This window comes from Vitis riparia, chromosome 3, assembly GCF_004353265.1.
Source record: "Vitis riparia cultivar Riparia Gloire de Montpellier isolate 1030 chromosome 3, EGFV_Vit.rip_1.0, whole genome shotgun sequence".
Classification (NCBI taxonomy): domain Eukaryota; kingdom Viridiplantae; phylum Streptophyta; class Magnoliopsida; order Vitales; family Vitaceae; genus Vitis; species Vitis riparia.
Window position 1 is genome coordinate 3,322,046 of NC_048433.1, and position 25,837 is coordinate 3,347,882.

The 25,837-nt window shown below is 33.0% G+C and overlaps 3 protein-coding genes across 8 annotated transcripts; all 3 read right to left on the reverse strand.

Annotated features, from left to right (window-relative positions):
- Positions 1–1,168: 1,168 nt before the first annotated feature.
- On the reverse strand, positions 1,169–24,922 carry LOC117911458 (phenylcoumaran benzylic ether reductase Pyrc5-like). Of its 4 annotated transcripts, none has more exons than XM_034825844.1 (6): positions 24,651–24,921; positions 24,181–24,315; positions 22,845–23,082; positions 21,894–22,097; positions 20,732–20,917; positions 1,169–1,325 (listed from the first exon to the last, which is right to left on the reverse strand). In XM_034825844.1, exons 1-5 carry the CDS (start codon positions 24,831–24,833, stop codon positions 20,751–20,753), a joined length of 927 nt encoding a protein of 308 aa, XP_034681735.1. In that variant the 5' UTR covers positions 24,834–24,921; the 3' UTR covers positions 1,169–1,325; positions 20,732–20,750. The 4 variants fall into 4 exon arrangements, with proteins under 4 accessions (XP_034681735.1, XP_034681734.1, XP_034681736.1 ...); XM_034825843.1 differs by having other exon boundaries at positions 1,169–1,308; positions 20,715–20,917; XM_034825845.1 differs by lacking the exon at positions 1,169–1,325 and having other exon boundaries at positions 20,555–20,914; positions 24,651–24,922.
- On the reverse strand, positions 1,196–5,244 carry LOC117911457 (phenylcoumaran benzylic ether reductase Pyrc5-like). 3 transcript variants are annotated; one of them, XM_034825840.1, is made up of 5 exons: positions 5,003–5,244; positions 4,544–4,678; positions 3,438–3,675; positions 2,502–2,705; positions 1,196–1,508 (listed from the first exon to the last, which is right to left on the reverse strand). In XM_034825840.1, the coding sequence occupies exons 1-5, from the start codon at positions 5,183–5,185 to the stop codon at positions 1,345–1,347; spliced, it is 924 nt and encodes a 307-aa protein (XP_034681731.1). In that variant the 5' UTR covers positions 5,186–5,244; the 3' UTR covers positions 1,196–1,344. The 3 variants fall into 3 exon arrangements, with proteins under 3 accessions (XP_034681731.1, XP_034681730.1, XP_034681732.1); XM_034825839.1 differs by having other exon boundaries at positions 1,196–1,511; XM_034825841.1 differs by having other exon boundaries at positions 1,363–1,455.
- Positions 8,412–13,956, reverse strand: LOC117911455 (phenylcoumaran benzylic ether reductase Pyrc5-like). Its single transcript, XM_034825834.1, has 5 exons — positions 13,700–13,956; positions 13,246–13,380; positions 11,282–11,561; positions 10,420–10,623; positions 8,412–8,767 (listed from the first exon to the last, which is right to left on the reverse strand). The coding sequence occupies exons 1-5, from the start codon at positions 13,880–13,882 to the stop codon at positions 8,601–8,603; spliced, it is 969 nt and encodes a 322-aa protein (XP_034681725.1). The 5' UTR covers positions 13,883–13,956; the 3' UTR covers positions 8,412–8,600.
- Positions 24,923–25,837: the final 915 nt, after the last annotated feature.

Below are 25,837 nucleotides of genomic sequence, written 5' to 3' on the forward strand. Positions count from 1 at the left end.
AGCTTAGGGTCAAATGTCATGCGTTATGAATGTAAATAAAAATTGAACTGATGATTTGGTTGAACCTTTATTTGCCATTAATATATGCCTTTATGGACTGTCCACTGTAAATTCCTTTCACTCCTCCCATTGAAGAATGAAACTCAACACCTTATTCAAGTTTAAAATGTTTTCTTGCATATTAAGGAGGAAATTAAAAAATTAAAAAAATAAATAAATAAATAAAGGAAAGGAAAATGATCCGCTAAAAAACTAGATTATGAATGTTAGATATCCTAAAAAACAAAAAAAATATATGCCTTCTTTTATTCTCAGTAGTTTCATAAAAAGATGGTAGAAATGCAGCAATTTTCTCTCTTTTTGAAAACTACTTTTTGTTTATTAAGTGAGAGGGGACTAAGGTGGTGTTTGTTTTTTTGACTGAACAAAAAAAGTCAAAATATATACAAGTTCACTTTAATTATGATGGACAATGTCAATAGGTTACTTTTAATTAAATAGAAAAAATCAAAACTTTAGAAAAATATTTTAAGTTTTATGTACTCAAATAAATGTTTCCAAAAATATCCTTACCGTCAAAATTGACTTAAATGAAAAATAAATAAAAAATATATAAGCAAAAAACAATTTAATAGTTTTTTAAAATATTATTAAATCATCATTTGGTTCCCTTTTATTCTGTCACTTTAAATCTTTAAAACTAAATTTAATTCTTTTATAACAATAGAACATAGGGGCCTAAGGTTGGAAAATGACAATTTACCCTATTTGAAAAAACAAAAATTATATATTCATTTCTAGCCAAAAACAACTTTATATGTAATTGTCATTTTTTATTATCAACCCCCACCGCTGACGCAAAAGCCTTAACCTTGAATGGAAATTTTGGTTTCAAAGATATTTAGCACATAGGATAAAAATTGTGCATTTCAATGATCAAAGCTTCATATCTTAAAAGGTAGGTAAATTTTAAAATTCAACTAAGTTATGTCTTCAAAAGACAATATTTAATTGGATTCTTTCGAGGTGTCATAGAATTAGAAATATTTTTTGAATTATTATATTTTAAAAAATATTTTTTTTAAATTGCCTTACTTTGTTCAAAATGCCAAGAAGCAGGCATAGGAACTATAACAAAGCTCCATCTCTATTAGGGTACCAGAGAAGATGAATTGAAAAGGCTAAGAGAATCTAATTCCAGAAACTACTACTTGCATAAGATCACAAAGACACATCATCCTACTACAGAATATGCTCAATGGCATAGACAAGGAGGCCACACATGCTGGCTTATTTAGATGGTGCAACATGACAACGAAAACTACCAGGACCAGAAATTACCTCTCACACAAACTGGTCAAGGTACTCATCCACAATTGTGTATTTGACATCGGGATATAGCTCTGAAGCCTCCACTCCAAATGATGGCTTAATCTCAAAGTTGGTGTGGTCTCCCTTAATGAAAACAGAGTGACTGATAGATAATATCACATTGAGTGGAAAAGAGGCTTCTGCAAGAAACAGAGGAAAACCCATTAGTTTGAAGACATTTGTCATCATTAAGACTATGTTTGGTTTCCGAATAATTTGAGGGAAAATATAAAGAAAAGAAAATAAAGAGGAAAAGTGGAAAGAAAGAAAAAATGAACGAAAATAAAAAAAATGAATTTAAAATCAATAAATTATTTTTAAATGCTATTTCAAACTCATTTCACTCATTTCCCACTATTATATAAAGATTAAACAATTTTAAACTGTACAAATTTTTAATTAATTTTAATTTTAATTGATTTTCTTTCATATTTTCTATAATGAAACCAAGTATGAGAAAATTATTTCTTTAATATTTTTTTCTTTCCTTAATACTTTCTGAGAACCAAACATGGTCTAAAAGATAAACTATATAAACATTGTTTGGGGCCAAAAAATGGCCTCTATGGTAAAAAAATTACTCTATGTAGGAACCTTCCCAAACTTATTTTTCAAGCCAGAACTCTTGATGCCATCTACGCGCCATTTTTATTTTATTTTTTTCCCTTTCTATAATCATAGGTTGAAAATGCATTTTCTGATTTTATAATGAAGCCAAATTTTGAACAATGGTTTGAAACATGACCCAAACTCAATATTATTTGACCAAAACAGGCCTTTTTTTATCCAAAATTCATATAAACACGTAATGCTTGCAAGTTCAACCAACTCCTCTTTCTTTCTTTTCTTTTATTCCCTTCATTTTTCAAATCCATTGAGCAATTGCAAATTGTTAGTCTATCATATGAATATCTAAGGGAGACCCTAATTGAGGTCTGGGGCATGATCACCTGATTTTACCAGCAGGCCAGCTAACATTTTCTAAGTTAAAACAATTGAATCAAGAACCAATTACATTTTAACAATGTAGCATAATGGGAATGCTCTATTCCCAATCTCTGTTCCAATTTAAATTACTAGGAAAACCAAAGTTTGAACAGTTTCAAAAAATGAAAATGTTTCTCACTAACCTTGGATGTTCTTCAGAACTTGCTCCTCTGGAACATATATCTTCTCAAGGGTTTTTCCAATCTTCTTTTCCCATAAGGAGACAATTTCGTTGAATGAGTAGGTGTTCTGAGGAGGCCTGATGTAAAGGATTTTGTTCAAGGTTCTAGGATCATCCGCAGCTTTAATAGTATAGGTGCCAATGTCATCCTCCTTGTTAAAAACAGCTGGAGATGCAAAAATGAAATGAGTAAAATAGAGTAGAATCATCTTCCTATTCCTTCAAGCTTGGACTACTCGGTAATTCCACTTTTTTTGTTTACAGAACACAAACTTGAAATTATTTTGATATGAAACCAAGTTATTGTTTTCATTTAATGCTTATGTCAAAAACTCTCAGCTGGAAAGCAACCCAAGAGGACTGTCAATATAAAAAAAGAGGCTTTAGCCCATCCAGTTCAGATAATAATGATTAATTACTAGAAGTGCACAATGGTTCCTCAGTTTGACCACTCCAGGTCACATGGATCATGCTAGTTTCCTGGATTATGGCTCAATTGCAATGTAGCACCCAAGCAGTTGACCTCAACTGTTGGAAGGTTTTGTTTCTGGGTGAACGGGTTTAACCAGCTGGGGAAAGGAGGAGTGGGGTGGGGTTGTCCAGGTTTCAAATAGCCACATTCTGATTTTCAGGAATATAGACCATTCTCACCTCAACAACACTGGCAACCCCATCAATTTTTCTGCCTGGAGAAGGATAATATGCAGCTATTGGTTGGTGAAATGGTAAATTACACTCTCAAAAGGATTCCATGCTCATCTACATAACCCACTAATTAGTATTACTTTTTAAGCCCACTATCATCAGAAGTCACTGATATATGGACCGGTGCATTCTAACATCAAAAGGAGAAAATGCAATGGGAAATTAAGTTGTATGATTTTCAGAGGTTGCTTACCTTTTGGATTCCCATCTCCTAAAATAATAACTTTATCCCTGGGGGGAGCGGTGGCTCCAGGCTGTGAAAATGTAGGAAGGAAAAAGGCAGCAAATGTGTTGGAGGACACATAGGTGTAGGGAATTCCTTCGGCCTCAATAGTGCGGCGGATTTGAGCCTTTATCTCAAATGCTGTTTTTGCTGGCTCAACCGCATGGACACGGTCCACATCATTTCCAAACTCTGATGGGAAGAATCTCTGGATGAAATAAAGCACTTTAAGAAGAAGCTGTATAACTCAATAGATTGAAAAACCGGTCATATCTATTTAGTCAAATTAGCTCACAGACAGGGATCCTACATGGGATACACTTTGACGAACTTGATACAAGTGTTCAGCAAGGATAAAGACATACAATTAGCAATTCAAATGATGGAAGGAAGCAGTGCACTGATCAGGATTCTTAAAAGTGAAAGAAAAAACTATGTAAGAAATGTGAAGAAAAAAACTACCAAACTTCATTCATAGGAGAAAAATGCGCACTAATCAGGATGCTTAAAAAATGGAAGAATAAAAACTAAATGAAAATAGGAGGAAAAAAAAAAAAAAAAACTTCATTCTTGTTTAGTTGTCTTGCTGCTTTTTCAAGCCTTTTGTATACATCTGTCTACATTGGGTGTGCGTCTTTTTTTGTTAGGCGCTTCTCTGTTAATATAGTTTGTTTTTAGCCTATCAAAAAAAAACATGGGTTATTCTATGGATTGGAAGTGGTATAGCATGCCCCATTAAAGGGGATTAGTATTTAAATTTTTTTCCTTTTTACATCAAAAATTAAGATTGACTTTAAAGCATCAATCCAACCTGAGTCAATGCACATGGATCTAGACAAGAATCAAGATTGTTGATCCTCAATGAATATTGTATATATGGAATGTTCTTTCATGCACTTCCAACATTTCTAAAGAAGGTATTATTACATTATGCACAAAGGATAAAGATATCACCAACAAATTATGACAAATTCCAATAATAAATATCATAGTACTTGGATTTGCAAAGAAAAGAGGGAATTAGAAAGAAGAAAAGGAGAAAAGGAGAGAAATTTCGTCAATTTGGACAACTTTACCTTGACATTTCCAGCTTCTTTGATGGCAGCAATGATCTTGACTTGATCCGACAACTGTGCGCGACCAACGGTCGAGATGACCACATCCACCTGCTTAATCGCCTTCACCAAACTCTCGTGATCGTATAGATCACCCTGCAACATAACATAACCAATCAATAAACTATTTCATAACCCTAATTCCCCAGTTAAGAAGTAAGAATCCAAAAGCAGGTGTGTTTTTTCACTTTACTGAAACCAAAATAACTTAAAACATAAACATCCGAACTTTTCTTTTCCTGAGGATCGCCACTTTTTTTCTTTCTGGATGAATGAAGAATTCCAGTTTTCGTTTTTTTAGGAACTTAAACATCCAAAAATTCAAGAACTCCGATTAATTTCATTCATTTTCTCGGCGGCCAAAAGAAGCAAAAATTAGAAAACCAAGAATAGCGAGAAATGAGAGCGAATATTACGTACATACACCAAAGTCACGCCGGAGCTCTTGAAACTCTCAATGATTTCCGACTTGGAAGGATTCGAAACGGCGGATTCTCTGACGAGAGCGAAGGTAGGGTGACCGGACTTAGCGCTGGCAGCGACGATGAATTTTCCGATGTAGCCAGTGCCGCCGATTATGAGAATCTTGCTCTTTTCGGACATTGTGAGCTTTTCCGGCGAATCTCCCGCTAGAAATGTGGAATTGAGAGGACTAAGCTAAAGGTGACTGGATAGTTGGTGGGCACCAACGGCCAAAGACAATGCTCTTATAGGACAGAGCTCGAGGATATTAGGATTATGTAATTACGGAACTAGCCTTGTGTTTTGGCGATAATCTCCGTTTTGGTTATATTTTGCATGTGGCTTGATTTTTGTGTGATTCATGAATGTGTCAAAGTTCGCTAGTTTGAAAATTGGTTTAGATTGGGAAGTGAAAAAGTGTATATTACATGAGAGATTTATAAATAGAAAAAAATGTATTTTCACACACTAATGTAAAAAATAATTACAAAATAAAAACCCTTTAAATAATTATAAAATAAAACCCTTTAAAAATAATTTAAATTTTATGTACTCAACGAGTACATGAAATGATAATTTAATATAGTTATGTGTAACGACCCGCTCTTTCAATAATGACTCTCCTAACTTTAAAAAAACGTCTAGGATTAAGATTTATACCATTTATAATAACTCGCAAAACCTAAAAAGGTCATCATGACTTTAAAATGCATTTGCAATATTAAAAAAAAAAAAAATTATACTTAGATAGTGTTAGGAACTTTCTCCCTTATTTGATGTGGGATGTTACAAACATCGTAACATCCCCCATGCAGACACAACGTCCTTGTTGTATCTCATAGAATTGTGGAATCAGAATGATAATTTAATGTAGTTATGTGTAACGTTCCCCCCTATCTGATGTGGGATGTCACAAACATCCCCATACAGACACAACGTCCTTGTTGTATCTCATGAAATTGTGGAGTCAAAATGATAATTTAATGTAGTTATGTGTAATGATTTGCTCTCCCAATCGGGTAAATATTGTTCATTTTGGACCCAAAAAATGACTTTCCTGACTTTAAAAAAATGTCTACATTATTAAGATTGATATTATTTATAATAACTCACAGAACCTAAAAAGGTCCCCACGACTTTAAAATGCTTCTACAAGATTTTTTAAAAAAAGTATACTTATATAGTGTTATGAACTTTCCCCCCATCTGATGTGGGATGTCACAACATCTCCCATGTAGACACAATGTTCTTGTTATATCTCATGGAATTGTGGAGTCAAATAGACAAACACTCTCTACGAGGGCAAACAAACTCCCACATCGAGATCAGAGATCAGTTCCGATATCATTTGTAACGATCCACTCTAAATTGTATAAATATTGTCCGTTTTAAGTTTGAAATGTCATTACAGTTTTAAAACATGTTTACATGATTAAGAAGAGTCTTTACATATATAGTATCATGATTTTTTTTTTCCTATTGGATGTGGGATGTCATATTATGAATCCACCATTCTGTCTTTATTCATTTATTGCATTTAAGATATTTGAAAAATTGAGCCATTTTATAAAATGAGTTTTGAAAAGGCATGAGAGAAGGAAAAAGATACTAGTTTAATTAAGGCTTACAACCTGGTCTTCTTAAAGGGTGGTTAAATTCCCTACCTATTAAATTTCTTATCAGGTCGTTAGTCAATGGATCTATTAAATTCTGGTATGACTTTGTAGAGTAGTAATTACTCCATGGGTGAGTAATTATTAATATATAGCTGGGATTATTAGTATAGTTTAGTACATTTCCAATAGAAAATGCTACCTCAAATAAGTTACATGTCTCCGCGAGACACTCCAAGTTAGCCAAAAGACATGGATTTGAGATTTCAATTGAAATGATTAAACCTTTTAGAATATTTTCACTATAATTTCATTGGCCCAAAAAAATAATTATAAAACACTAAAATCTCCTTTTAAAACATGTCTTCTATTTTTAAATTTAAACACTTACTCATCCTTTTTATTAGAAATGATAATAAGATGAGTTTTTTTATATATTTGTCTATCTTGTTCTTAATGAAATGGGTTTAAAATTTAAATAAACGGGATTAGAACAAATTTGGGATTTTTTTTAAAAACTTGGTACCAGCTATTGTCTTTTCTCATCCTGTCTAAATTATATATAAAATTAATTTAGTTTTATTTTTATTTCCCTATTTGATATATATATATATATATTAAATTATTTATAAAATATATTTATTTTAATGTAATTAAATTTTAAAAAAATCAAAATAAATAAATAAATAAGACGAGATGGGCATGAAAAATTCACATACTTGCCCTATTTAATTTTTTAAATAAGATAGAAATGAGAATTATTTTGAATAAACAAGATAAGGTTGAAATGAGATCAACTCGTCTCAAACTAGTCTCGTTGCTATCTCTATTTTTTATACTTTTTTAGTTGAAAGGGATAAAGGATTAAGATTAAATACTCTACTTTACAAAAAAAAAATGAGACTATTAAATATTATTAGAATTTTATCAACTAATCATAAGAGTTTAAAGAAGAAAATATTGATGAACAATTCGTAGGAGGAAATGAATTGAGAATAAATTGACCTAGTGAACCTTCAGTTGCATTGCCTCCTACTTGACTATGTTATTATGTTCCACTTATTCAGAAACGAAAGAGAAAGGACAAGGGATCTATAACTATAAGTTAGAAGGACAAAGGATCAGGACAAAGAGAGGATATATATTATGAGATATTATTTCTAATTGAATATAATATTTTAAAATATTGTATTTAATATCATTTAGAAATTCTTCTCTTATTTTTATTTTAATAAATAATTTTTATTATTTTATTAATAATGTTTATGATTATATATACATTTTTTTAATTCTTTTATTAAGAAGAATAAATTTATAATGTCGGTTATACCTTAGGATTGTTGTATTTAACAAATAGAGATACAAAAGCGAGGAAAATTGCAAAAGAGACTATGATTGAGTTATTCCATCATTTACCGACCAAACATGATACAAAATATATTATCTCATCTTTTATCTTATATTATATTATATTCAACAAACTAAACATAACATAATAAACCGACATTCTATCAAATTTCTCGTATCATGATTTTAAAACTTGAATAGTTCATGAACTAAACATTATTGCCTTTTCTTGCCTCAATAGAATAAGCCTTTTAATTGTTTTATATGCATTTCTTCATCAAGCCTGATTCTTTCAAGCTCCCTCTTTTGAGCTAGAAATATTATATTAGGAGCTAGGTACTCCTTTTTGTATAGCTCCATCTCTAATAAGGTACCAAAGAAGATAAATTACAAAGGCATAGAAAATCTAATTCCAGAAACTTCTACTTGCATAAGATTAGAAAGGCACATTGTCCTATTACAGAATATGCCCAATGGCATAGACAAGGAAATAACCCACTATTTTCCACACAACATATATTAAGACAGCTGCACATGTTTACTTGTTTAGATAGTGCAGCATGACAGTGAAAACTACCAGGACCAAAGTCTACCTCTCAAACAAGCTGGTTGAGCAACTCATCCACAGTTGTGTATTTGACATCGGGATATAGCTCTGAGGCCTCCACTCCAAATGATGGCTCGATCTCAAAGTTGGTTTGGTCTCCCTTAATGAAAACAGAGTGATCGATTGATAATATTGCATTGAGTGGAAAAGAGGCTTCTGCAAGAAACAGAGGAAAACCCATCAATATGAAGATTTTAGCCATCATTAACAGATCAACTATATAAAGATTTTGGGGCCAAAATAGCCTCTATGACCGAAAAATTATCATATGTGGATACCTTCTTGAACTTATTATCAAGCTAGGCCTCTTCATGTCACCTAGGAGTCATTTAATTTAATTTTTTCCTTTTTAAATGTTAGTTGAAAATGCATTTTGAAAAGAGTGTTTGGACACACAAGTCAAAATAATTATCAAATTGTAAAAATAACCCTTTTTTCAATTTTGTTGAGAGATCTCAACAGTCAAAATAATCATATAATCAAACCTAGTCTTTTTCTTCCCAACTTTTTTTTTTTTTTTGGCCTTATCTTAAACTTGCTCTATTTCTTTTTCATTTAATGACACTCCAAAAAAACTCGATCTCATTTCATAATATCCCACTGAATTTTCTTATCTCTCAAACAACTTCTCATTCTCATTCGTGATGTTCACCTAAAGTGTTCTATGATTAAATTTTATTTATTACGAATTTAACTAAGGTGAAATTTTCATTAAGATTGGTTAGCTGAATTGCACTAGTGTTATGTTTGGTTGTAAAAAACTTAGTTAGCGTTAAATTTTCAATCATAATAGTAATATGAAATCCACTATGGTTAAGTTTTATTTACAAAAAACTTAAGTGGAGTTAGATTTCTATTTCATCTACAAAGAACCTGATTATGGTAACTTGAACCATCCTCTGGTTAAGTTTCATTTAAAAAGAACTCGATCGGGGTTAAGTTTTCATTTCACCTACAAAGAACTTGAATAAGATCAAGGTCTTAATTAAAATGTTCATTTGCACTTAATTACCAAAACATCGGACTCGGTAAAAATAAAGTTAGATGAGAGATTTAGTCAATGATAACTTTCTATATGATCTCGTTTTCAACATTGTAGAAGTTCAAATGAAATTGTAAAATAACCCCCCCCCCCCCCCCCCCCCCCCCCCCAAAAAAAAAAAAAAAAAACCTCTAGCCAAAAACAATGACAAAAAACCAAACTAAAAACAAAGAGAAAGACGAGATTCGATCTCATTTTCATCACTATAGAAATTTACATGAAACTACAAAAAACCTTAGCAAAAAACAATGACGAAAAACAAAGAGAGATAGAAGATCTGACCTCATCTTCTATATTGTAGAAGTTCAAATGAAGTTGCAAAACCCCTAACAAAAAACAACTCCTAAAATTTGAAATAGATAAGGCTCTAATGTTTGTTCAAGGGTTTGGACTTCACCAGAAAAAGAGATAGAACATGAACTTAGAGAGAAGGAGAAGGCTAGGTATAAAAAAATGGAAGGGACATTTTTGGAGGAAAGAAAGAAGAGTAAAAATGTCCAAAATTGGTCATTTCTCAAAGGGAAGTCATTATTTCGATTTTAAAAGCATTTTAGTCGACTTCAATCGAGGTCCAGGGCATGATCACCAGATTTTACCAGCAGGTCAGCTAACATTTTCTAAGTTAAAACAATTTAACCAAGAACCAATTTCATTTTAACAATCTAGCATAAAGAGAATGTTCTATTCACAATATCTGTTCCAATTTAAATTCACTAGGAAAACCAAAGCTTGAACACTTCCAAAAAGAAAAATGTTTCTCACTAACCTTGGATGTTCTTCAGAACTTGCTCCTCTGGAACGTATATCTTCTCAAGGGTTTTTCCAATCTTCTTTTCCCACAAGGAGACAATTTCGTTGTATGAGTAGGTGTTCTGAGGAGGCCTGACGTAAAGGTTTTTGTTCAAGGTTCTAGGATCATCCACAGCTTTAATAGTATAGGTGCCAATGTCATCATCCTTGTTAAAAACAGCTGGAGATGCAAAAGTGAAAATGAGTAAGATAGAATAGAATCACCTTCTTATTCCTTCAAGCTTAGACTACTCTGTAATTCCACCTTTTTTCTTTTACAAAACACAAACTTAAAATTATTTTCATATGAAACCAAGTTATTGTTTTCATTTAATGCTTATTTTTTCAAAAACTCTCAGTTGGAAAGCAAATCCCAGAGAACTGTTGATAAAAAAAAAAAGAGGCTTTAGCCCATCCTGTTCAGTTTAAAATTCAATAGTAATTATTAGTTACTGGAAATGCATAATGGTTCCTTCAGTTCAACCCCTCCAGGTCACCTGGATCATGCTAGTTTCCTGGATTATGGCTCAACTGCAGTGTCACACCCAAGCAGTTGACCCCAACTGTCCAGTTTTCAAATAGCCACATTTTGATTTTCAGGAATACAGACCATTCTCGCCTCAACAACACTGGCAACCCCATCAAATTTTCTGCTTGGAGAAGATAATATGCAGCTAGTGGTTGATGAATGCTCATTCAAATAACCCATTGATTAGTATTACCTTTTAAGCCCACTATCATCAGATGTCTTTGATTATGGGAGCGAGTGCATTCTAAGGTCAAAAGAAGAAAATGAAACAGGAATTTCAGTTGTTCTATGATTTTCAGAGGTTGCTTACCTTTTGGATTACCATCTCCTGGAATAATAATTTTATCCCTGGGGGGACCAGTGGCTCCAGGCTGTGATAATCTAGAAACGAAAAAGGCAGCGGTGGCTTCAAGCTGTGATAATCTAGGAAGGAAAAAGCCAGCAGAGAAGTTGGAGGACACGTAGGTGTAGGGAATTCCTTCAGCCTCAATAGCGCGGCGGATCTGAGCCTTTATCCCAAATGCCGTTTTTGCAGGGCCAACCGCATGGATACGGTCCACATCATTTCCAAACTCTGATGGGAAGAATCTCTGGAGGAAGTAAAGCACTTTGAGAAGAAGCCATATGACTTGATGGATGAAAAACCAGTCATATCTATTCAGTTATAATAGCTCACAGACGGGGATCATCCATGGGATACACTATGATGAACTTGATACAAGTGTTCAGCAAGAATAAAGTTACAATTAGCAATTCAAATGATGGAAGGAAGAAGTGCACCGATCAGGATGCTTAAAAAGTGAGAAAAAACTAAATGGAGAAGGTGAAGAAAAAAACTACCAAACTTCATTCATGAAAGGAAAAAGTGCACCAATCAGGATGCTTAAAAAGTGGAAGAAAAAACTAAAACAAAAAAGGTAAAACAAAAAAAATAAAAAAATAAAAACCCACCAAACCTCACTCTGTCCTGAATCACTTCAGTTTTAATTTTTAATTTTTATTTATTTAATTAGTGCTCAGAACATTTGACACTATTAAATTAGTCATTTGACATAACGTATATCAAGTCATCCAGTACCCTATGTTTGTTGCATAAGTATAGCTTCCTTACACATGGATTCAATAAATTGAGAAAATGAATAAATGGTGAATTTTGAACACATGATTTCCAACCAAAAAAGGATCTTATGCCATGTTGGACAACCGATTTACCTAAAACTTAAGTTGTTAGGATTTAAGCCCACAATGTATATCATGTTGCCCATCAGTATCTATATATTAATCCAACAAAAGGTCAAGAACCTCCTTGAAACGATCCTATTTTAACTTGCCCCTAGCTGCCAAACCCTCAAGGGCATTAGCCTAAGGGCACAAAGTCAATATAGGTCAAGAACCTTCCTGAAATGTTCCTATTACAGCTGACCCCTAGCGGCTAGATCTTCAAGGGCATTAGCCTAAGGGTGCAAAGTAAAAACCAAGTTTGAGAACCTCCTTGAAAGGACCCTATTATAATTGGTCCCTAGCAGCTAGGCCTTCAGGGACATAGCCTATGGGTGTAAAGCCATTCCAGGACAAAAACCCTATTGGAGCCTAAGAACAAAAAATGAATAATCATATGAAGAAATAATAAAACAAAGCATAAAAGATAGAAGAGAAGATAAAAATAATAATATCCTATCCACCTCATTGTCCCCTCCTTCCTTGGATGATGCCTCGCTTTTATCATTGTCCTCCTCATCGATTTCCCCCAAGGCCTTCATTCGACCCATGAGCTTGCCGACTTTCAAAAAATGCTCTTGCATTATTGAACCTTATGAATAAAATTATCTTTTACCACTGTCCACAAATGATTTTTTTAAAAGAATGGCTTTGTCTTAGAGTTCTATCCTTTTCTTTCTGTTTCTCATGGATAAAAAATCCCCAACCCAAATATTTTTTATTAACAAGGATAATTTTTTATACCTAAAGAATTAAAATCGACTTTCAAACATCTAAGCTCAACCTCAGTCAATTAACATGGATCCAGCAAGACAAAATTGTTCATCCATCCTCAATGAATATTGTGAAGATGGACTGTTCTTTCATGCACTTTCAACACTCTCAACATTTCTAAAGATGGTATTACTACATCATGCGCAAAGGATGAAGGTATTACCGACAAATTATTACAAATTCCAACAATAAAAATCATAGTAACTTGTATTTGCAAAGAAGAGATGGAAATAGAAAGAAGAAAAGGAGAGGAAGAGATTTCGTCAATTTGGACGACTTTACCTTGACATTTCCAGCTTCTTTGATGGCAGCAATGATCTTGACTTGATCCGAGAACTGTGCGCGACCAACGGTCGAGATGACCACATCCACTTGCTTAATGGCCTTCACCAAACTCTCGTGATCGTGTAGATCTCCCTGCAACATAACATAACCAATCAAAAAATTATTTCAGAGCTCTAATTCTCCAATAAGAAGTAAGAATTCAAAAATAGGTGTGTGTTTCCACTTTGATGAAACCAAAACAAATCAAAACATAAACATTCAAAATTGTCTTTTCTTTTCCTGCGGAACACTACTTTTTCTTTCTTTCTGGATGAGTGAAGAGTCTCAGTTTTCTTTTTCTTAGGAACTTAAACATCCAACTCCAATGAACTTCGTTCATTTTCTCCGCGGCCAAAAGAAACAAAAACTAGAAAAGAAAAAATGGCGAGAAATGAGAGCGAACAGTACGTACATATACCAAAGTCACGCCGGAACTCTTGAAACTCTCAATGATTTCCGACTTGGAAGAATTCGAAACGGTGGATTCTCTGACGAGAGCGAAGGTAGGGTGACCGGACCTAGCGCTGGCAGCAACGATAAATTTTCCGACGTATCCAGTGCCGCCGATGATGAGAATCTTGCTCTTTTCGGCCATTGTGAGTTTTTCCGACCAATCTCCGGCAAGAAATGTGGAATTGGAAAAGGCTAGTAAGCAGGAAGCACTGACGACTGACGAGTAGTGCACTACTGCAGTGTTCTTATAGAACAAAGCTTGAGGCTATATAGATTATGTAATTACGAAACTAGCCTTTTCTTTCAGCAGTAATTCCCGCTTTGGTCATCATATGGCTCGATCTTTGTATGATTCACCTGTCCCAATTCATATTTGTTTGAAAATCGGCTTAGATTTGTAATGACCGGGTATTTTATGCCACGTTAGCATTTTTAGTTTGAAAAGTCTTATTGTGTGTGATGGTTGAAAAGTAAAAAAAAAAATTGTTTGGAGAACACGTGTCAATTTCGGATTGGTAAATTTCGTTTTATTGTGTCGGTCAATTAAATGAGTTGAAATTTTATGCCATGTCAGCCTTAAGGTAGAAAATTTCTTAGGATTTTAGAAATTGAAATTTTCCGGAAAATTAAAAAAAATGAATTAATTAAAAAAAATTATTAATTAGAATTAATTAAGAAAAATTAAATTAAATTGATGAATAATAAAATTGAGAAAATTTAGTTTTAGATTGGTGTTCATAAATAAATTGTGTGTTAAAAAAAAATGAATTGGAAATCAAATAAAACAATTAGAATAAACAAAAGAAAAGAATATAAAAGAAATAAAATAAAAATATTCATTGGTCTTTGAATATTGGCTGTTTGTAATGGGTTGTAAAAGAAAATAATAATAATAATAATGGATTGGGCTTAGATATTGAGTTGGGCTTGGATACGGGCTTAAGTGGCTGGTGGCTTTTAAAAGCCATGTGTAAGTGGGCTGGTGGTTTTTAAAAGCCATGTGAAGTGGGCTGTTAAAAAAAAAAAAAAGGGAATTGGAAAACTGCAGCACGGGGCGGGGAGAGAGAGACAGAAAGGCTACTGTGCATAAATTAGGGCACTCGCCGGATCTTTGACCGGCCGTTTGGACGGCCAAACGATCTCCGTTTCGGCCCAAATTCGGAGGAAGTACTCTATTCGACTAGAGGAACAAGTCTACAGTGGATGATTTCGTTTTTAACGGCCAAATTCTCAGATTTGTGGTAGGGGACCCTAACCCTAAAACTTAAATTTTTATGTTTTTCCCTTAAAAAAAAATTGTAAATATTGTCATTATGAGTTAATTAGGAATTATGGGTGTTGTATGAATTTTTCTAGAATATTTGGAATTTGTTTGGAAATTTTGGAATATCGGGAAATTGATTTTGATTGATAATTAATTGTTTGGAAATGTTAAAAAAATTATTAGATGGGTTGGAAAATTCCAAAATTTGGGTTAAGTCTCAAATATAATGATTTGTGAATTTTTAGGTATTGGTTAGAATATTTTCGGAAATTTTAGGGTAAAAAGTTAGTTAATTTTGGATATTAAAAATTATTAGAAGGGTTGAAAAATTTTGTAAGTGTGGTAAAATTTCAAGATTTTTGATATGCAAATTTTTTAATATTTATTTGGGATATTATCGGAAATTTTAATGTGTGAAATTATTTTATTGGATTGTTAGGGAATGTTGAGATTGTTGAATTATTGAGGAACATTGGAATTGTGGCATTCATTTGCATCATGGTTGTATGAAAAAAAAAATTGTGAAAAGTGTATGAAATGGAAAAATAAAATAAAATAGTGATGAAAAGTGAAAGCCCGTGTGAGGCGAACTAAGAAGGGAGAGAGATCCCTAGGGTGAAAGACCCAAAAGTTTACCTCGAGAAGACTCCGAATGAGGAGTGTATTTGGGTGCGGACGCGTATCCTTCGGTGAAAGCCCGAGAAAAATAGTGCATTGTATGACTGTGTGTCACACGTTCATGTGCATTCATGTAATTGTTGAATATTGTGAAATTGTGTATAATATTATATATTAAACTATGTGATTGATTGATACTGTTGAATTATTCATTTTGTGTTGAAGTGTCCTTTTCGTATTCTTTGAAACTTAGTAATCCCCTTAACCCCTTGGGTGTTAGGCACCCTACTGAGCAATGTGGAAATGCTCACCCCTTCCTTGTTACACCTTTTTAGATGCAGATATCTCTCCTGAGGATCCACAGGTGGGGCAGGGAGGACTTCAGGATGCTCCTGGAGCGGCCTAGTGAAGCATGACATTTTCTGTTATTGTGTTTTTTTTTTTTGGATTTTGGGATTTGTTTTAGTAATTATGACACACGGATTTGTTATGAAACTTTATTTTGATTAAGTTGTCAATTGTGAACTTTTATTTTGGATCATAATGAATATTTGTTTAATCTTGTTGTTTTGAGTAGTTTTGGGATATTGTAGTTTATGATAATTTTAGTGGGATGTAAAAAAAAAAAAAATCCAGAGTGTTTTGGTTGACTGCCAACGTGGAATAGGAGGAACCCTTAGGGTCAAACCTTTGACCTGGGGTCACGGGTCAAATTTTGGGTCGCCCGGAATTTGGGTCGTGACAAGATTAGTCCAATTTACAAGACTACACCATCTTTAATTTGACAAGAGCATATAATATATATATTGTAGCAATCATTAATATTTTATTTTATTTTTGTCACGTTTAATTTTATCTCTAGCTCTCATATCTTATTGCACACTTTTGACTCCGTTTGGCCATATTGATATATATCATAGATTTGCCTTAGATCTTGGTTAATAAAATTTTAATCATTATTGCACGTTTTTATTCTCCACCCATGTTTAATAATATATTTTAGAGACTTATCGTGGATAACCACCCCTTCTCCTCTCCTACTGAATTGTCATTTGCTCAACGTGCATTTGATTTGCAAGTATCAAGCAAATATTGCTTGGGGATCCCACAAAGTTGTCTAATTGATAGGTTGATAAAATTTACGCGAACGGTCATTTTCACGTCCTTAAAGCAAATACAAATTAAAACGTGATCGATTGATGCTAAGATTTGAATTTATCTATTTAATATAAAATTGTCATGGTCAAATGTTTATTGCTACTCCACGATAGAATGATGATTTTTATTTTTGTGACAGTAACATTTCAAATTATAAAAAACGATGAATTGAACAATGTTTTTGTATTCTTTACAAAATCTTGGATGTTTAAAATTAGACCCTTTAAATGGACACATGACTTAAATAGAATACTATATTTGAGAATGCACTACACTTAACTTGGATTGGAATATAATTCAAAATGGATAATATTTAGGAATGCACCATGCTTATTTGGAATTAAGGGAGAGAGGGATGATTGTTGGAATCATGAAATGTTATGGAACGGACCCCTTTTTAAAAGATGGAGATGTCCCTTAAAGAAACGCTTCCATCAAAAGAGTTGCACCTATCTAATAAGAGATGGGAATGACGTCTAAAAAATGTATCACTTCATGTTGGTGCCTTTTTTATTAAACCTAGAAGCATGTGGGGTTAGGCTCACACATATCTGGTGTGGCTTGTGCACATGTGAGCCTATGTTAGGCCCAAGTCCACATTCATCTAGTTGGATATATGCATATGTGAGTTTATGTAAAAACCCATGTTTTCTTTTAAGCTTACAAAATACTTATAAAGTACTTTTTCGACTAGTAATCTTCTAAGAAATACTTCCATCGAAAGAGTTGCACCTATCTAATAAGAAATGGAAAAGGCGTCTAAAGAAGATCTCACTTTATGTTGTTGGTGACCTTTTTTCAATGTTTTAAAATTGGACCGATTATTAAATAAAAAAAATTACTGGTTCACGATTCATTAATCGGACTGGCAGTTGAACCAGTAACGTCATAAATATATAATTTATAAATTATTAAAATAAAAATAAAAATGTATGTATTATTTAAAAATTAAAATTTTATTTGAAAATCAGAAAATTAGTTTTAAAATTAAAATCGTGTGGGGGGGGGGGGGGGGGGAAGGGGTTCGTTCTGCCAGTGAGGGAGCGACGTCCGACCAATCAGCAATCAACGATAGTGGGAAGAAGCAGCTAGGGTAGTAGGGTGAGAGGGTTTATTGGAAAAAAAAAATAAAAATAAAAGAAAGGTTGAACGGTTCAACGGTCAAATCGTCAATTCAACCGGTCCAATTCCAGTTTGACTACTTTTCGACCTAATTCATCAAACCAGATCGAAATTATGACCTACCGGTTCGATCCAATTTTTAAAACCGTGTATTTTTTATTAAACCTAAAAGAAGGTGGGTGTAGGATCACACCTATCCAATGTGGCTTGTGCACACGTGAGCCTATGTTATGCCCATGTACACATTCATCCAGTTAGGTCCATGCATATGTGAGTTGAGGTTAAAAACCATGTTTTCTTTTTACCTTACAAAATACTTATAAAGTACTTTTTCTGACTACTAATCTTTTAATGTGGGATTGCTTTTTTCCACCACATTCTACATGAATGCATAGGTAACTTTGAGCTCAATTTGTCGTTAACCCTTAAATGGTTTTGAGTATGTAAATTTCTTATCCACCAATACCTACTCGTGTAGACGTTATTGGTTATCATTTGGAGAAAGGTGTCCAACCTATTGATTGTTGTAATTTAGATTGTCCCAATTCCAATAGTTGTGGTTTTAAGGCCTAGAATTGTTTCGTTGATTCTCATCTTAACCCTTCTCTTTATTCAATGACTTCCCTTGAAAGTATTATTTGATGATCTCCTATCAGGGGGTTGGTCTCTTTCTTATCTTCTTTTCTTTTTAAATAGTCCATTGCCTTATCATGCAATTCTTTAAATGAGATAGCAGTATCATGAGCTCTCACAACAACAGTGGTCTCTTTGTATTTTGAACCTAATTCATTGAGAATGTAAACCACCATATCATCATCGTGCAAGAGTGAACCAATAATAGTAAGTTCATCAACAATACTTTCGAAGATTTGGATGTATTCACTAATAGTTTTTTGTTCTTTGATCGTTTTTATAGCCTTTCCCATGAGGTTAAGATGCATGACCTTGAGTAATCGACATTAAGTTTTTTTGGGTGAGACCATGACTCTAATGCCCTAGTAGCACAAACCACAAAACGAAAATAGACTCCAAACTACAATCTAACATGAGATGAAATAACAAATTATTTTAAGGTTAATTTTGTTGACTTTTCATGAGGTTTTGACTAAATATATTTAGTTCATATTAGTTTGAAATTTCATCAAATACCTTCTTTACCCTTCTCACAGATTATTTCACTTACCTATCTTCTAACTCAAAATAAAGGAAGTATTTGACGATATTTTAAACTTATAAAAACTAGGTATATTTAACCAAAACTTGAGGGAAATAAGTGAAATTAACCTAATTATCTTACTTTTAATATAGCCAATATTCCATATCTCGTATTAGTACTTTCCTTCTCCTTTCAAATTGTTGTAGAAGGGCAAAGATACGACCGTTGTTACATGTGCTAAGTCATAGTAGTATATAAAGAAGCATGCGGAACTAAACTCTTCACAATGGAAAGTTTTTAATCGTAGTTACATCACTACATCAATCAACTCCGTGGTGCTAATTTGGTTTGAGAAAGATTTCCATCCAAATAGCTTCATTGGTTATTTGGTAAAATGTCAAAAGACTTTGACCCGTTAAAGGTAAAAAAGAATAAAAATAAAAATTTGGTGTAGCAATGGATACTCTAAAATCATAAATACAAAGAATTTATATAACCTATTACTCGTGTTATTTTACATTGTATAAGTTTACAATAGAAATGATCGACTAAATATACATTGGTAATATTATAGCTTAGGGTCAAATGTCATGTGTTATGAATGTAAAGAAAAATTGAACTGATGATTTGGTTGAGCCTTTATTTGCCATTAATATATGCCTTTATGGACTATCCACTGTAAATTCCTTTCACTCCTCTCATTGAAGAATGAAACTCCACACTTTATTCAAGTTTAAAATGTTTTCTTGCATATTAAGGAGGAAATTAAAAAATAAATAAATAAATAAAGGAAAGGAAAATGATCCGCTAAAAAACTAGATTATGAATGTTGGATATCTTAAAAAACAAAAAAATATACGCCTTCTTTTATTCTCTTTAGTTTTATAAAAAGATGGTAGAAATGTAGTGATTTTCTTTTACTTTCTGTTTTATAAGTGAGAGGGACTAAGATGGTGTTTATTTTTTGACTGAATAGAAAAAATCAAAATATATACAAATTTACTTTAATTATATTGTACGGCATTAATAGGTTACTTTTAGCTAAATAGAAAAATTCAAAACCTTAGAAAAATATTTTAAGTTTTATGTACTCAAATCAATGTTTCCAAAAATATCCTTATTGTCAAAACTGACTTAAATGAAAAATAAATAAAAAAATATAAGCAAAAAACAATTTAATAGTTTTTAAAAATATTATTAAATCATCATTTGGTTCCCTTTTATTCTGTCACTTTAATTCTTTAAAACTAAGTTTAATACTTTTATAACAATAGAACATAGGGGCCTAAGGTTGGAAAATGATAATTTACCCTATTTGAAGAAACAAAAATTATATATTCATTTCTAGCCAAAAACAACTTTATATATAATTGTCATTTTTTATTATCAACCCCCACCGCTGATGCACAAGCCTTAACCTTGAATGGAAATTTTGAAAAATATTTTTTTTAAATTGCCTTACTTTGTTCAAAATGCCAAGAAGCAGGCAAAGGAACTATAACAAAGCTCCATCTCTATTAGGGTACCAGAGAAGATGAATTGAAAAGGCTAAGAAAATCTAATTCCAGAAACTTCTACTTGCATAAGATCACAAAGACACATCATCCTACTACAGAATATGCTCAATGAGGCCACACATGCTTGCTTATTTAGAACATGACAATGAAAACTACCAGGACCAGAAATTACCTCTCACACAAACTGGTCAAGGTACTCATCCACAGTTGTGTATTTGACATCGGGATATAGCTCTGAAGCCTCCACTCCAAATGATGGCTCGATCTCAAAGTTGGTGTGGTCTCCCTTAATGAAAACAGAGTGACTGATAGATAATATCACATTGAGTGGAAAAGAGGCTTCTGCAAGAAACAAGGAAAACCCATTAGTTTGAAGACATTTGTCATCATTAAGACTATGTTTGGTTTCGAATAATTTGAGTGAAAATGCAAAGAAAAGAAAATAGAGAGGAAAAGTGGAAAGAAAAAAAATACAAAAATGGATTCAAAATCAATAAATTATTTTTAAATGCTATTTCAAACTCATTTCACCCATTTCCCACTATTATATAAAAATTAAACAATTTTAAAATGTATAAATTTTTAATTAATTTTAATTATAATTGATTTTCTTTCATATTTTCTATAATGAAATCAAGCATAAGAAAATTATTTTCTTTAATATTTTTTTCTTTCCTTAATACTTTCTGATAACCAAACATGGTCTAAAAGATCAACTATATAAACATTGTTTGGGGCCAAAAAATGGCCTCTATGGTAAAAAAATTACCCTATGTAGGAGCCTTCCCAAACTTATTTTTCAAGCCAAAACTCTTGATGCCATCTACGTGCCATTTTTATTTTATTTTTTTCCATTTTTGTAATCATAGGTTGAAAATGCATTTTCTGATTTTATAATGAAGCCAAATTTTGAACAATGGTTTGAAACATGACCCAAACTCAATATTATTTTACCAAAACAGGCCTTTTTTATCCAAAATTCATATAAACACGTAATGCTTGCAAATTCAACCAACTCCTCTTTCTTTCTTTTCTTTTACTTCCTTCATTTTTCAAATCCATTGAGCAATTGCAAATTGTTAGTCTGTCATATGAATATATAAGGAAGACCCTAATCGAGGTCTGGGGCATGATCACCTGATTTTACCAGCAGGCCAGCTAACATTTTCTAAGTTAAAACAATTGAATCAAGAACCAATTTCATTTTAACAAGGTAGCATAACGAGAATGTTTCATTCCCAATCTCTATTCCAATTTAAATTAACTAGGAAAACCAAAGTATGAACACTTTTAAAAAAAGAAGATTTTTCTCACTAACCTTGGATGTTCTTCAGAACTTGCTCCTCTGGAACATATATCTTCTCAAGGGTTTTTCCAATCTTCTTTTCCCATAAGGAGACAATTTCGTTGAATGAGTAGGTGTTCTGAGGAGGCCTAATGTAAAGGATTTTGTTCAAGGCTCTAGGATCATCCGCAGCTTTAATAGTATAGGTGCCAATGTCATCCTCCTTGTTAAAAACAGCTGGAGATGCAAAAATGAAATGAGTAAAATAAAGTAGAATCATCTTCCCATTCCTTCAAGCTTGGACTACTCGGAAATTCCACTTTTTTCGTTTGAAGAACACAAACTTGAAATTATTTTGATGTGAAACCAAGTTATTCTTTTTCATTTAATGCTTATGTCAAAAACTCTCAGCTGGAAAGCAACCCAAGAGGACTGTCAATATAAAAAAGAGGCTTTAGCCCATCCAGTTCAGTTTAAAATCAAATAATAATGATTAATTACTAAAAATGCATGATGGTCCCTTCAGTTCAACCACTCCAGGCCACATGGATCATGCTAGTTTCCTGGATTATGGCTCACTTGTAATGTAGCACCCAAGCAGTTGACCTCAACTGTTGGAAGGTTTTGTTTCTGGGTGAACAGGTTTAACCAGCTGGGGAAGGGGGGAGTGGAGAGGGGTTGTCCAGGTTTCAAATAGCCACATTCTGATTTTCAGGAATACGGACCATTCTCACCTCAACAACACTGGCAAACCCATGGATTTTTCTGCCTGGAAAGATAATATGCAGCTATTGGTTGGTGAAATGGTAAATTAACACTCTCAAAAGGATCCCATGCTCATTTACATAACCCACTGATTAGTATTACTTTTTAAGCCTACTATCATCAGATGTCGCTGATTATATGAGCCAGTGCATTCTAACATCAAAAGGAGAAAATGCAATGGGAAATTCAGTTGTTGGATGATTTTCAGAGGTTGCTTACCTTTTGGATTCCCATCTCCCAAAATAATAACTTTATCCCTTGGGGGAGCGGTGGCTCCAGGCTGTGATAATGTAGGAAGGAAAAAGGCAGCAAAGAAGTTGGAGGACACATAGGTGTAGGGAATTCCTTCAGCCTCAATAGTTCGGCGGATTTGAGCCTTTATCTCAAATGCTCTTTTTGCTGGCCCAACCGCATGGACACGGTCCACATCATTTCCAAACTCTGATGGGAAGAATCTCTGGATGAAATAAGACACTTTAAGAAAAGCTGTATAACTCAATAGATTGAAAAACCAGTCATATATATTTAGTCATTTTAGCTCACAAACAGGGATCCTATATGGGATACAAGTGTTCAGATAAAGACATAAAATTAGCAATTCATATGATGGAAGGAAAAAGTGCACAGATCAGGATGCTTAACAAGTGAAAGAAAAAACTAAGTAAAAAATGGGAAGAAAAAAACTACTAAATTTCATTCATGGAAGGAAAATGCGCCCTAATCAGGATGCTTAAAAAATGGAAGAAAAAAACCAAAGGCTAAATTTGGCTCCTGTTAAGTACTAAGGAAAGAAAAAAAAGTTAAATAAAATGGTTTTCTCATGTTTGGTTTCACTACAAAAAATATAAAAGAAAATCAAATTTAATTAAAATTAGTTAGAAATTTATGTATATTTAATCATTATATAATGAAGGGAAATAAGTGAAACAAGTTTGAAGAAACACATAGAAATAATTTATTAACTTTAAACCCATTTTTTATTTTTCTTCACTTTTTCTTTCCTTCTACTTTTCCTCTCTATTTTCTTTTCTTTGCATTTTCCCTCAAAATTTCCAAGGACCAAACATAACCTAAATGAAAACGGGAGGATATAGTTTGTTAGGTGCTTCTATGTTAATATAGTTTGTTTTTAGCCTATGAAAAAAAACATGGGTTACTATGGATTGGAAGTGGTATAGCATGCCCTATTAAAGGGAATTATTATTTAAAATATTTTCCTTTTTACATAAAAAAAAAATTAATATTGATTTTAAAGCATCTAAGAGTTGAGACTCAACTCAATCCAACCTCTGTCAACTCGCATGGATCTAGACAAGATTGTTGATCCTCAATGAATATCATGCATATGAAATGTTCTTTCATGCACTTTCAACATTTCGAAAGGAGGTATTATTACATCATGCACAAAGGATAAAGATATCACCAACAAATTATGACAAATTCCAATAATAAATATCATAGTACTGGATTTGCAAAGAAAAGAAGGAATTAGAAAGAAGAAAAGGAGAAAAGGAGAAAAGGAGGAGAGAAATTTCGTCAATTTGGACAACTTTACCTTGACATTTCCAGCTTCTTTGATGGCAGCAATGATCTTGACTTGATCCGACAACTGTGCGCGACCAACGGTCGAGATGACCACATCCACCTGCTTAATCGCCTTCACCAAACTCTCGTGATCATATAGATCTCCCTGCAACATAACATAACCAATCAACCAACTCTTTCATAACTCTAATCCTCCAATTGAAAGGTAGGAATTCAAGACAGGGTGTGTTTTTTTCACTTTGCTGAAACCAAAACAACTTGAAAGCATAAACATCCAAACTTCTCTTTTCTTTTCATGCGGATCCGTACATTCCCTTTTCTTTCCGGATTAACGACGATTTTCAGTTTTTGTTTCTTCGGGAACTTAAACATCCGAGAATACTAGAACTCCAAATTGACTTTACTCATGTTCTCGGCAACTAAAATAAGTCAAAATTAGAAAAGAAAAAATGACCAGACATAAGAGCGAGTAGTACGTACATAGACCAAACTAACGCCGGAGCTCTTGAAACTCTCGATGATTCCCGACTTTGAAGGATGAGAAACAGTGGATTCTCTGATGAGAGCGAAGGTAGGGTGACCTAACCTGGCGCTAGCAGCTACGATGAATTTTCCGATGTAGCCGGTGCCTCCGATTACGAGAATCTTGCTCTTGTCGGACATCGTGATCCCTTCCGGCCAATCTCCGCGAGAAATGTGGAATTGAAAAGACGGCGTGAAAGATGGCGCCCAGACGAGTAAACACTAAGCACTAAGCACTGATGAGCAGAGCAGATATAGAACTACATGCTATAAGAATGTGTAATTACAGAACTAGCCTTGTATTTTAGTGGAAATCTCTGTTTTGGTAATGAAGTTCATGAATGCGTCCATGTTCATCTCATTGAAAATGGGTCCAGATTATTAATTTGAAAGCAATATTTTAATAAAATAAATTACGTGATTCTCCTTTTTATTATTTTAAATAAATTTAAGAATTTTAATTCAAACATCTAAGAAAAAAATAATTTCATGTGTACTTTGAAAGAATATTGATAGAAAAATGAAAAAGAGAGAACAATCTAAAAGAGAAAATCGTGTGACGGAGGGGGTTAGGTAGAAGGTGACAACTGACAAGAACGCATCTTGAACTCCACCAAACACATATGCTTTGATCGAGCCCAACAAACCTTCACCAAACTTTTACATACAAGGTTCTTTTATTTTCCCGTGTCTATCCATTTACTTGAATGGATAGAAATTTTAATATGCAAATTATATGCCTAAGTTCACGATTTTAGTTTCTACATTTAACATGAGTAAAATAAGGAGTTATGTCCAATAAACCTGCTTAATATTAGGTGAGCAAGTGAAAAATGATGGTCCAAAAAGGAAAAGTTTTTCCTATTTTTATTTTATTCCTTATAATAATGGTAAAATTTTTCCCTTTCTTTTCTCGATTTTCCATTTTTAAGAAAAGTTTTTTTCCTTTATTCTCTATAACTTTACAAGGAGATGGTAAAACTTTTTCCTTTTGTGTCTTTTTCAATTTTCCCTTTTCAAGAAAGGTTTTTTTTTTCTTTTCTTTTATTCTCTATAAAGCTAAGTGAAACTTTTCCCTTTTTCTTTTTCAATTTTTGGTAAAACTTTAACTTTCCCTTTTCCTTTTCAATTTTTGGCATATTTTT

What these genes read in the sequence shown, in the direction of transcription:
- LOC117911455 (XM_034825834.1), bottom strand. Translation starts at nt 13,882, where the DNA reads ATGGCCGAAAAGAGCAAGATTCTCATCATCGGCGGCACTGGATACGTC. An exon ending in CCGGCGTGACTTTGGTATAT is followed by an intron (nt 13,381 to 13,699) that starts GTACGTACTGTT and finishes GTTATGTTGCAG; the next exon opens with GGAGATCTACACGATCACGA. An exon ending in AGGAGATGGTAATCCAAAAG is followed by an intron (nt 10,624 to 11,281) that starts GTAAGCAACCTC and finishes TTGCATCTCCAG; the next exon opens with CTGTTTTTAACAAGGATGAT.
- LOC117911457 (XM_034825839.1), bottom strand. Translation starts at nt 5,185, where the DNA reads ATGTCCGAAAAGAGCAAGATTCTCATAATCGGCGGCACTGGCTACATC. An exon ending in AAGAAGCTGGAAATGTCAAG is followed by an intron (nt 3,676 to 4,543) that starts GTAAAGTTGTCC and finishes TATTTCATCCAG; the next exon opens with AGATTCTTCCCATCAGAGTT. An exon ending in AGGAGATGGGAATCCAAAAG is followed by an intron (nt 2,706 to 3,437) that starts GTAAGCAACCTC and finishes TTGCATCTCCAG; the next exon opens with CTGTTTTTAACAAGGAGGAT.
- LOC117911458 (XM_034825844.1), bottom strand. Translation starts at nt 24,833, where the DNA reads ATGTCCGACAAGAGCAAGATTCTCGTAATCGGAGGCACCGGCTACATC. An exon ending in GGGAGATGGGAATCCAAAAG is followed by an intron (nt 22,098 to 22,844) that starts GTAAGCAACCTC and finishes TTGCATCTCCAG; the next exon opens with CTGTTTTTAACAAGGAGGAT. An exon ending in AGTTCTGAAGAACATCCAAG is followed by an intron (nt 20,918 to 21,893) that starts GTTAGTGAGAAA and finishes TGTTTCTTGCAG; the next exon opens with AAGCCTCTTTTCCACTCAAT.